Raw genomic sequence first — 12,506 nt, 5'->3', positions numbered from 1 at the left:
GTCTGCTCCAACATTCACGTAGAGAGTGCCCCATCTGACACACCTATGCCAAGCTTACATTTTGAGATTTTTTTTCTGTCTGTTCTCATCCAGTGTATTTTGGCTCCAGTTCCAATTTGGGAAGCTTCTTTTGCAGCCAATTCCACAGTCATCACAATCTCATGTAATCATAGAATTTACAGTGCAGAAGGAGGTCATTTGGCCCATTGAGCCTGCACCAGCAACAATTCCCCCCGCCCAGGCCCTATCCCTGTAACACCAAGCATTTATCCTGATAATCCCCCTGACACTAAGGGGCAATGTAGCATGGCCAATCCACTTAAACCTAACATCTTTGGACTGTGGGAGGAAACCAGAGCACCCAGTGGAAACCCAAGCAGACATGGGAGGGAGGAACAAATTCCACACAGGCAGTCATCCGAGGCTGGAATTAAACCCTGAGTCCCTGGAGTTGTGAGGCAGCAGTGCTAACCACTGCGCCACCTTGCTGCTCTCAGTAGCTGGTTTTAGTATTAAAAACTTTCGATGAGCAATTGTCTTTGCATTGTTTCATTTCGAAGTGAGCAAACAACTCCGTCTCACAGACTGTCTTCGAGGGCTGGGTGAAGTCCCAGTTTTTCACTAGTCTTCTTAATGTTGTTATAAATTGTGATATATTTTCACTTTTTTCTTGGCTCCATTGATGGAATTTGAATCACTCGACAATTCTTAGTAGTTTAAACAAAAAGTGATTTTTGAGTACCTTGGTCAGGCCCTCGTAGGTTTTTACAACCAGACTTCTCAAGATGGACAAGACTCCGTAGTAGTGTAAAGGGTTTACAACCTATTGTGCTAAGGAAAGTAACTACTATTGAAATCTCTCTTAGTAAGCATTCTACATTTCATCAAACACTTCCATGGTCCCACCTTTGCAATTACTGCTTCTCAGGTCCTAGTACTTCTTTAACTTTCTCCCCTCTTATTTCTTTTCTCTTCTTCTTCAATATGTTTTCTTTCTTTTGTTGCTTCTTTATATTTGTTGGGTTTCTTTGGAACTGTGGCTTACTTTTAATCAACAATCCTAACCAAAACCAGAAGATTTAAGCATTAATTCTTGCTTGGTTTCATTAGTAAAACTTTATTTCTGGAGTAGTAGTGCTCTCTTTTTGTAAAAAAAAAATGCAGGCTTTCTCTCTCTCTTTCAGAGCAAGGATCCAGGTGCTGCAACCCACCATGTCCAAACACACACAGTTTCTCCACTGTCTCCCAAGTTTAACAGTGCGTAAAAAAAAGTCTACTCACTAATTTAAAAAATAATCTACTCGCTAATTCTAATAATGTCCTTAATTTCTGGAAGGTTTTTTGTTTTGTTGCATCAACTTGTTAACTTTGATTTCTTTTACAATCAATTCACCAGCTCACTTTTTTGGGGTTTCACACCTCTGACTCTCCGTTCTTTCCGGGGTTGCGGTCAAGAGGTAAAAAAAAAGTTAGGATCAGTGCACAGTACTTGCTTTTAACTTTAAAAAGTAATCATTACGTCTAGCTTTTGCTAATACCCGATTCCCACTGCCAGTTTTGCCCCAGTGTAATTGATGGTGGTGTGGCTGCTGGAACCTGTTTCTTGGTGCTCTGTCCAGATCTGAGCTGGGTGGCACAATGGTTAGCACTGCTGCCTCACAGCGCTAGGGACCTAGGTTCGATTCCTGGCTTGGGTCACTGTCTGTGTAGATTTGCACCTTCTCTCTGTGTCTGCGTGGGTTTCCTCTGGGTGCTCTGGTTTCCTCCCACATTCTGAAAGATGTGCTGATTAAGTTGACCCAAACAGGTGCCGGAGTGCGGCGACTAGGGGAATTTCACAGTAACTTTATTACAATGTTAATGTTAGCCTAGCTTGTGACTAATAAATAAACTTTTATTTACTGATTTTATTTTTGACTATTTTGTTAGAAAACGCGTCTCGTCGCCAGTTTTGTCTAAGACTGGTCTTTGTTGACGATCTTTGTTGTATGAATCATAGAACCCCTAGTGCAGAAGGAGGCCATTCGGTCCATCGAGTCTGCACTGGCCACAATCCCACCAAGGCCCTATCCCCATAACTTCATGCATTTATCTTAGCCAGTTCTGCTGACACTAAGGGGCAATTTAGCATGGCCAATCCACCCAATCCACACATCTTTGGAGTGTGGGAGGAAACCGGAGGCCCCCGCGGAAAATCAAACAGACATGGGGAGAATGTGCTAACTCCACACAGACAGCGACCCAAACCGGGAATTGAACCCAGGTCCCTGGCGCTGTGAGGCAACAGTGCTAACCACTGTGCCACCATATGTGGTCAACTCATTTGTGCAGCAAGATAAAAGGATGAAAAAGTTGCCACACCGTAGGTTACTGAACCAGTTAGTCGAGTTTTATTAGATAGGTGTTACTTGCTTGCAGTTCAGGGTGGAGGAGAGGGAAAAAATGGGCATATTATGTCGCTACATGTCATGTGACCAATCAGCAATGCATTGGTTTGCAATACATAATACTGTACACAACATTCCAGATGTGATCTCACCAACGCCCTGTGCAACTGAAACAGAACTTTCCTATCATTGTATTCAACTCCCTTTACAATAAATTATCACATTCCATTAGCTTTGCTCATTATTTTCTGTACCTAGATACTAGCCTTCTGAACTAAGATATCCAAATCCCTTTGAATCTCAGGACTCTGCAATCTCTCACCATTGAGAAGAATCCTCCTTTTGTATTCCTCCTCCCAAATGAACAACATTGCATGTTCTCCACATTATACTCCATTTACCAGATCATTGTCCACTCACTTAACCTATCAACATTCCTTTGTAGCCCTCCTTATGTCCTCCTCACAACTTACTTTGCTACCAATCTGCGTGTCTGTGTGGCAAAATTAGCAACAATACCTTTGGTGCCTTCATCCAAGTCGTTTGTGTCAATTGGAAAGTGTTCAGGCCCCAGCACAGATCACTGTGGCACAGCTCTCGCTACTTGTTGCCATTTATGCCTATCCTTTGTGCAAGTCAAAGCCACACAGCGCAACATACAGAATCTAAAGTAAGAGTAGAATTTAGTATCCCTCCTTGTGACAAGTTTGGTAATGAGTGGGGAATTTAATCAGGTAGGGAATCCAATACCATTCTTCAAATATATATTCGTTCATGGGATGTGGACAGTGCTGACTGGGCCACCATTTACTGCCCATTCCTGAAGGTATTTTAGAGTCAACCACATTGCTGTGGCTTACGTAGGCCAGACCAGGTAAGGGCGGCAGATTTCCTTCCCTGAAGGATATTGGTGAACGAGATGGGTTTTTACTACAATCAACAACAGCTTCATGGTCATCATTAGACTTTTTAATTCCAGATTTTTACTGAATTCAAATTTCACTATCTGCCATGGTGGGATTCGAATCCAGGTCCCCAGAACATTACCCTGGTTCTCTGGATCACTAATCTGATGACAATATTACTACTCCCTATGTCCCCTCTGCCCATTATATATGTGGTGGGAAAGCGCATGTACTGCCTTCCTGTCTCACTGCTAACTGAAGGCCTTAAATGGGCAATAAATGCAGAAAGTCTGAAAAGCAAACCCTGTTGGGGTTGCCTGTAGGCTTCTGGGAAGGTCCCTCTTCCAAAAGAGCTTGGTACCTGTTCGAGAAACCCAGCATCAGGCATGCAGAGGCCCGCAGAGACCCAGCTCACAGCCCTTGCTGCTGACCCACATCTGTGGCCTGGGTGCCTTGGTGATATCCTGGAACTCAGGCAGGTGTTGTATCACAGAAGCCATCACTTCCCCAGTAGCCTTGCCAAGCAATGAGGATCTGCCGGCAGCAGTGGGTGGGACTTCCATCATGTTGCCACGGTGGGATTTGAATCCATGTCCCCAGAACATGAGCCTGGACCTTTGGGTAACTAGTGACATTACCACTACACCACCTTCTCTCCTGAAGGGTTAGACAGCATGAGGCTTTGGCATGGATGAATTGTCTTTTCCCCTACTCTCCCCATAGCACGCCACCCTCCCTCCCACTCCTCCACATCCTCACAGGTTTGATAAACTTTGCCTTAATCACCGCACGGTCAGCAACTCAGACATACCTGCTGTACTCTGCTCCCCTGAAGAGATTCAGTGGGTTCCGCCATACCTTACATTCTGTCAATACAAAGTTAAGGTTGTTAATTGATAGAAGGTAAAATGCTGACTGAGAAATTAGTCCAAGATGCAATTAATTGTAACTCTTAAAGACTCTCCATCAGTGATTGGTCAGAACAATGGATTACTCTTGACCTTTCACCTTTTGAATTTGAGTTAAAATCCAGCTCAGGCGATCAGATGAAATTCTTTTTTTTTCTGTTGATTGTCAAGGTCCAATGTGAATAGAATTTGGTCAATCACAGTCCAATATCTAACAGTCAGATGTGCCTTAATTACAACAACAATTTTGATTCACAAAGCACCACTCACAAAGCAACATGTTCACAACAACATGACAACAGCTGACAACGAATCCATCATGAACCTTCAGCATGCAGAGTTCACTGCATTTTGGTCAGCCTCTTAATCTGCATAACAGGTTTGAGGTTCTTGCTTCCAGTCTGGAAGAGGACGAGGCAGGTGAGGTTGGTGAGCAAACTGCACACGGTACAGTGATGCAGCAGGACATAGGCAAAGAGAAGGGGAAAAGGAACGTAGTAGTGATTGGAGATAGTGGGGTGAAGGGTATTGACACTGTCCTTTGTCACAATGACAAAGTGCACAGAAGGGTGTGTTGTCTGCCTGGTGCTCGGGTACAGGATGTCGCAGCTGGGCTGCAGAGGAATCTGGAGTGGGAGGGTGAGAACCCAGTTGTGGTGGTACATGTGGGTGCCGGCGACGTAGGCAAAGTGCGGACTGAGGATCTGGGGAGGGAGTATGAGAAGCTGGGAATGGAATTAAAAAGTAGAACCGACAAGGTGGTTATCTCCGGACTACTGCCTGAACCGAGTGCAGACGGGCGTAGGGTTGACAGGATAAAGGAAGTGAATGGGTGGCTCAGAGATTGGTGTGGGAGGAATGGGATCGAATTTATGGGGCATTGGCACCAGTATTGGGGTAGGTGGGACTTGTTCGGGCGGGATGGGGTTGGTCTGAATCGTGCTGGGACCAGAGTGCTGGCGAATCGAGTAAAGAGGACTGTAGACAGGGCTTTAAACTAATTAGGGGGGGGGAGGGTGCGAGGGTAGGTGATGTTAGGAGGTCTACAGTTAAGGATAGGGTACAGGTAAGGGAAGAGGCTGAGGATGTCCCACGTGGTGGCGTTACGGCAAATAGGGTCCAGGTGAAGGCTGGGATGAAAGCGCTTTATCTGAATGCACGAAGCATTCGGAATAAAGTGGATGAGCTGGTGGCGCAGATCGACACAAATGGATACGATCTGGTGGCCATTACAGAGACGTGGCTGCAAGGTGACAGGGACTGGGAGATGAATGTACAGGGCTATCAAGTGTTTAGGAAGGATAGGCAGGAGGAAAGAGGGGGTGGCGTAGCTCTGCTGATTAAGGACAGCATCAAGGTGGTAGCAAGGGATGATATCGGAGCCAAAGAGCAGAAAGTGGAATCGTTGTGGGTGGAGATTAGGAACAGCAAAGGGAGGAAGACGCTGGTGGGTGTCGTCTATAGGCCCCCGAATAATGATCTGGAGGTGGGGCGGGCTGTTAACGCGCAAATAAGTGCGGCGTGCAGGAATGGGACGGCAGTAGTTATGGGGGATTTCAATCTGCATATTGATTGGTCGACCCATGTTGGACGAGGTGGGCTCGAGGAGGAGTTCTTGGAATGCTGCCGGGATAGTTTCCTGGAACAGTGTGTGTTGGAGCCGACGAGGGAGCGAGCTATCTTGGATCTGGTGCTATGTAATGAGGCGGGTAGAATTAGGGACCTTGAGGTGAAGGATCCTCTTGGAGAGAGTGATCATTGTATGGTGGAGTTTCTGTTGCAGATGGAGGAGGAGAAAGTGGGTTCCCGGACACGTGTCCTTTGTTTGAATAGAGGGGAGTATGGTAGGATGAGAGAAGAATTGGCGAATGTGGACTGGGGGAGCGCGTTGGAAGGTAGGTCTGCTGAGGAGCAGTGGAGGATCTTTAAGGAGATCTTTCTTGGTGCTCAGCAGAAATTTATTCCGATGGTTAAAAAGGACAGTAGGAAGAGAGGTAATAAGCCGTGGATAACGAAGGAGGTGAAGGAAAGTGTTAAATTAAAAGCGGAGGAATTTAGAGTAGCTAAGAGCAGTGGGCGAGAAGAGGATTGGGAAAGGTTTAAATGTCAACAAAGATTGACAAAAAAGTTGATAAAGGAGGGTAGAAGAAGCTATGAAGCTGGGCTAGCACTTAATATAAAAAAGGATAGCAAGAGTTTTTATAAATATATAAAAAGGAAGAGGCTGGCTAGGGTGAACGTTAGTCCCTTAGCGGATGAGAAAGGGGACCTAGTGGTAGGGGATGGGGATATGGCTAAGGTCTTGAATAACTTTTTTGTTTCTGTCTTCACGGAGGAGGACGTGAATAATTTGCCGGGTGTTAGCGATGGAAAGGTGGTAGGACTGGAGGGTCTTAATGACATTACTGTTACTAGAGAGGTGGTGCGCGACAGACTGGAGGGGCTGATTGTGGACAAGTCCCCAGGACCGGATGGAATGCATCCGAGGGTTCTGAAAGAAATGGCGGAGGTGATAGTGGATGCCTTGGTGGTTATTTTCCAGACGTCGCTGGATTCCGGGGAAGTGCCGGAGGATTGGAAAACGGCTAATGTTACGCCGTTGTTTAAGAAGGGTGCCAGGCAAAAGGCGGGGAATTACAGGCCGGTTAGTTTAACGTCTGTGGTAGGTAAAATGTTAGAATCCGTCATTAAGGAGGAAATTGCGAGGCATCTTGAAGGGAATTGCTTGATAGGGCAGACGCAACACGGTTTCATTAAAGGGAAGTCGTGTCTGACAAATTTACTGGAGTTCTATGAGGATGTGTCTAGGGCGGTGGATAGAGGAGAGCCGGTGGATGTGGTCTTTCTGGATTTTCAGAAGGCGTTTGATAAGGTACCTCACAAGAGGTTACTGCAGAAGGTCAGAGGACATGGAGTTGGGGGTAGGGTGTTAGCGTGGATAGAGGATTGGTTGTCAAATAGGAGGCAGAGAGTGGGGGTCAATGGGTGCTATTCGGATTGGCGGTTGGTGACTAGTGGGGTGCCCCAGGGGTCGGTGCTGGGGCCTCAGCTATTTACCATTTATATAGATGATCTGGAGGAGGGAACCGAGTGTAGGGTGTCGAAATTTGCTGATGACACCAAGATTGGGGGAAAGGCAAATTGTGCGGAGGGTGTGGAGAGTCTGCAGAAGGATCTAGATAGGCTGGGCGAATGGGCCAGGAAATGGCAAATGGAATTTAATGTTGGCAAGTGTGAGGTGGTCCACTTTGGTAGGAAGGACTATTACTTACGTGGCGAAAAACTGCAGCAGGCGACGGTGCAGAGGGACCTCGGGGTCCTTGTGCATGGGTCGCAGGGACCCAGCCTGCAGGTGCAGCAGGTGGTCAGGAAGGCGAATGGGATGCTGGCCTTCATAGCGAGGGGGATTGAATATAAAAGTAGGGAGGTCTTGCTGCAGCTGTATAGGGCATTGGTGAGGCCGCAGCTGGAGTACTGTGTGCAGTTTTGGGCGCCGCACCTGCGCAAGGATATTTTGGCCTTGGAGGGAGTGCAGAGGAGGTTTACTAGGCTGATACCGGAGTTGAGGGGGTTGAGCTATGAGGAGAGGCTGAATAAACTAGGCTTGTACTCGTTAGAGTTTAGAAGAATGAGGGGAGATCTCATTGAGACGTATAAGATGATGAATGGGATGGATAGGATAGAGGTGGAAAGACTCTTCCCGCTCAAAAAAGACAGTAGGACTAGGGGGCACAGCCTCAAGATAAAGGGGGGGCGGTTCAGAACGGAGTTGAGGAGGAACTTCTTCACTCAAAGGGTGGTGAATCTCTGGAATTCTCTGCCCGTTGAAGTGGTGGAGGCTGCCTCGCTAAATATTTTTAAGAAGCGGGTTGATGGGTTTTTGATAAGAGAGGGGATTAAGGGTTATGGGGAGAGGGCGGGAAAGTGGAACTGAGCCACGACAGATCAGCCACGACAGATCAGCCATGATCTTATTGAATGGCGGGGCAGGCTCGAAGGGCCAGATGGCCTACTCCTGCTCCTATTTCTTATGTTCTTATGTTCTTATGTTTGTTAACTGCTCATTTATAAATTATTAAGTGTAAGTACTAGAGATGATCTGAAATGGAGAAACAATCCAACCTCAGCTCTTTTAACTGGGTGTGAGCAATGTTTGGAAAATATTAAGGACTTTTGCTCCAACAACTATTACAAAAGATGCAGCAAACATCCTGAAAAAGACAGCAGCCATAGACTGAGTTTCCACATCAGGGGGCATAGCGGCACAGTGGTTAGCACTACTGCCTCAGAGTGCTAGGGAACCAAGTTCGATTCCTGGCTGTCACTGTCTGTGCGGAGTCTGCACATTCTCCCCATGTCTGCATGGGTTTCTCCGGGTGCTCCGGTTTCCTCCCACAGTCCAAAGATGTGTGGGTTAGGCAGATTGGCCGTGCTAAATTGCCCCTTAGTGTCAGGGGGCGGGGGAGGCGAGCTAGGGAAATGCAAGGGGTTATGGGGATACAGCATGGGTGGGATTGTGGTCAGTGCAGACTCAATGGGCCGAATGGCCTCCTCCTGCACTGTAGGACTCTAGAATTCTATGATCTCAACTCTATCGGTCGAGAACAATTTCTCGCTGCTTCCCTATTTCTTTCAAAGATGGGGAAGTTCAAGACAATGGCATTGACCGAGAGCTGGGAACAGGTTTGCCTGACTGCCTCTCTGCACTTCCATGGACAGGCCTAACAAATGAGCGGGGGGAAAGTGTACAGAAGATCGTAACTGAGGACAGGCAGATTAAGTGAAGAGCTTAAAGGCTACAGCCCAGCCATTCAATCAGGCTGCCAATCTCCAGCCAGCCTTTTTTATGACAGCAGATCCATTAGTGCTTTTCAATCATAACCTCAGGAAGTTTGATACTTTGATTGCTGAGAGTCCTTGTTCAATAAATCTCAACTGAATACTTAAACTAATGCCCGTGGAGGTCACTTCATGGATTGGTGCCAATGACTGAAAAGTAATGTGACACCAGCACAGTGTGTTTCAGGCACAGTATGGGCCCTATTTTACCACCGCGTCGCGCCACGTGGTAAAGTTGGGTGCAAGGCCATTAACGCAATCCGTGTCCACGCAGATGGCCAGTTTACTGAGACCCGGAAATGGCCACGATCCGACTCGCGCCTGAAACGGGCGCAATAGCAATTTAAATATATTTGCATGCATTTCAATTGAATGAATGAACTGCCCACCCAACTTTATCAGCATTTCCCCCCCTTTATCACCGCATTCGCTGATCCGGAATCATGCCGAAACGGACTAGCTGAATAAAAGTCTGAATCGGGCGCCCCAGCTGCTCAAGAGTGCGTTTAGCCCTTCCAACGGCTCCCTGACTCAGATCAGTGGTTGGGGGTAATTGTTGTCTAGTTGGGGGGGGCAATCGTTGTCTGGTTGGGGTTTCTGTGCTGCAGCATCAACCAATAGATGGAAGCAGGTTTGCCCAACTGTATCTCTACACTGATGCAGCAGCTTAACAAATAGTTCATCAAGTCTGCAAAACTGTGTTTCTTCTCAAGTAACTTCAGCCAATCTCTTCCTCCTGCTGGCTCCCCGTACTATTTACCATCCATTTCAAGCAACTTTCAAAAAGAATTTTTGGGAGGCACAGTAGTTAGCACTGCTGCCTCATACTGCCAGGGACCTGGGTTCGAATCCCGCCTTTGGTCACTGACTGTGTGGAGTCTGCACGTTCTCCCCGTGTCTGCGTGAGTTTCTTCCGGGTACTCCAATTTCCTTCCACAGTCCAAAGATGTGCAGCTTAGGTGGATTGGCCATGCTGAATTGTCCCTTAGTGCCAGGGAGGGGGGAGGGTGTGTGTGTGTGTGTGTGTGTGTGTGTGTGTGTGTGTGTGTGTGTGTGTAGCTAGGGTAGATGCATGGGGTGGGATTGTGGTCAGTGCAGACTTGATGAGCCAAATGGCCTCCTTCTGCACTGTAGGGTTTCTATGAACTCTATTTCAATAATGAATTGTGGCAAAAAAAATTCTACATTCAAACTTCCCTCCCATACCCCAACCCACTTTCTAGGTGGAGGGAGTCATGGCTTTGGAAAGAACCTCGAAAGAAGTTTGGCAGATTGCTGCAGTGCGACCTCTAAACAGTGAGCACTGTTATATTAACCTTGGCTGTATGGCACAGGAGCACGTACGTCACTTCACCCAACCTGTCCATTTCAAACAATAAAATGGATTGCTTACAAGGAGAATTCATGGCACGGGAAGTTGAGAAAGTTGATTCAGGTAACTTGCTCGATGTGGTGAGGGTTACCAGCTAAGCGTGAATAAGTGCAAGGTCGGGCAGGCCTGCGTGCCAGGAATATACTTTATGTCAACTCCAGTAATTTATAATATGGAGTTGCATATTATTCAAAGTTAACCCATGCCAACTTTTACTCTAACAGTGGATGGTAGAAAACATTCCTCTCAAAAATCTAAAATGAAGGAAGCAGAAATTATCTAAACTGAGCAATAATGAGTAGAACATGCCCCTTGAAACTCAAGTTGATTTTGTTAAACATAAATAATCAAGAGTATCAATGGAAGTGATTACCTGATACGTTTTGCCTGTTCGATTCAGCCTCTCCATTGCTGGCAGTAAAATGAACCGAAGGCGAGTTATTATCCACCGCGCCTAGCAAAGGCCGCAAGTGGCTCACGGAGACCTGCTCAATGAAAGACGTGCCGTACTTCCGAAAATACCACCACTCAAATATCTGAAATGGGAAAAGAGACATACAGGGACTGAATCATCACCAGACAACACTGATTTATTCTGCCCAATAAATGCTAAGGTACCAGCTGTGGATGAATGAGTAGCTGGAACAACTCTGAGTCAGAAGAACATTGGAGACTTGTGCACCTAATCCAGGTTAACATGCCCGGTGCAGTACTGAGGGGTGTTGCAGTGCTGCAGGTACTGTCTTTCAATTAGACATCAACTGGAGGTATGCTTCTCTTCTCCAGTGAAGGTGAAAGATCCCGCATCATTATATCAAAGAACAGTAGGGGAGTTATCCCTGTCTCCTTGCTAATATCTATCCCTGAAGTAACATTTATTATTACACACACACAATCTGGTCAGTGCAGTTGTAGCCCACGTTCACTAATTTCTGAACAAGAGCTGCCAGTCATGCTTTCAACTGTCTCAGCCCCAAGCTCTGGACTCCCTTTCCTTCGCCTTTCTGCCTCTCCACCTCTCTCTTCTAAAGTTTATTTATTGGTGTCACAAGTAGGCTTTAATTCTGAAATGAAGTTCCTGTGAAAATCCCCTAGCCTGCGCCTGTTCGGGCACACTGAGGGAAAATTTAGCACGGCCAACGCACCTAATCAGCACATCTTTCAGAGGAAACCAGAGCACCTGGAGGAAACCCACACAGACACAGGGAGAAAGTGCAGACTCCACACAGACAGTGATCCAAGGCAGGATTCGAACCCAAGTCCCTGGTGCTGTGAGGCAGCAGTGCAAACCACTGTGCCACCGTGCCGTCAGAAAAACAGGGTAGCTTTATTGGTTACGTGTCACACCTCAATACATAGGAGGCCAAATATCAGCTGAATGTGAGTCACCATCAGGCATTACTCCAAACCTTAAAAAAAGCATCTGGCTGGAAAGAAGAATGGTCAAAGGCCTGAGGCAGATGGCCAGTGGACAAGACGCAACTCTGGGAACAAAGGAACGGAGCCACACATTTTTTTTCTAAAAACACAGCGAGAGGAATCAAAGATTCATAGCAAATTAACATTGAATGTGGCAGCTCCCTATAACTTTAGCTGCCTACATTTTACTGCTCCACATCCTAGCTTACCAGCTCTTTTACTACCCCAAGGACTAGCCACCAACCAGCAGCTCCTACTGCCCCACCAACAGGGCCGCCAACAGCTTTTCCACTGCTACAGGCATCACAAGGGCATCTCTGCTAATGAATTAACCTTGCTTTGTCTCGTTCTGGTGTGATCTATTGCATCTAATTTACTGCAAATGCAACATTGCACGGTGTGACACATTTCCTCACTCTATCATCATCCGAGGAACCCACACGGGAACAAACCCGATGCAGAAGCAACAAAAAGATCTATTTGTCCACGTCAAATATTCATGTCTAACATCTATCCCAGTGCTGGTTTCAACGCAGAGCCCTTCGCAAAGCTCTTCACATTCTTCAGTCTCAGTTGCCATTGCGCTGACTTAAACCTTTAACTTATCCTGGCTTTTCCCATGATTCTGTACATCATCACAGTTGAAATAAAATGCGTCTGGCATGGTTTAACAAAG

General features: G+C 46.6%; 1 protein-coding gene across 3 annotated transcripts in view; it reads right to left on the bottom strand.

Moving 5' to 3' along the window:
* LOC145356811 (suppressor of tumorigenicity 7 protein homolog) overlaps positions 1-12,506 on the bottom strand; it is a 167,978-nt gene that overhangs the window by 108,617 nt on the left and 46,855 nt on the right. For all 3 annotated transcript variants that reach the window (XM_080209705.1, XM_080209704.1, XM_080209706.1), the window contains exons 3-4: positions 10,785-10,947; positions 4,104-4,158 (exon numbers count right to left, since the gene is read on the bottom strand). In XM_080209705.1, the coding sequence (XP_080065831.1) occupies positions 4,104-4,158; positions 10,785-10,947 (218 nt within the window). The remainder of the gene's footprint in view (positions 1-4,103; positions 4,159-10,784; positions 10,948-12,506) is intronic.

The sequence above is a fragment of the Carcharhinus amblyrhynchos genome, chromosome 22, assembly GCF_965287045.1.
Source record: "Carcharhinus amblyrhynchos chromosome 22, sCarAmb.v2.hapA, whole genome shotgun sequence".
NCBI classification, from domain to species: Eukaryota; Metazoa; Chordata; class Chondrichthyes; order Carcharhiniformes; family Carcharhinidae; genus Carcharhinus; species Carcharhinus amblyrhynchos.
This window is presented reverse-complemented; position numbering and strand designations above follow the sequence as displayed.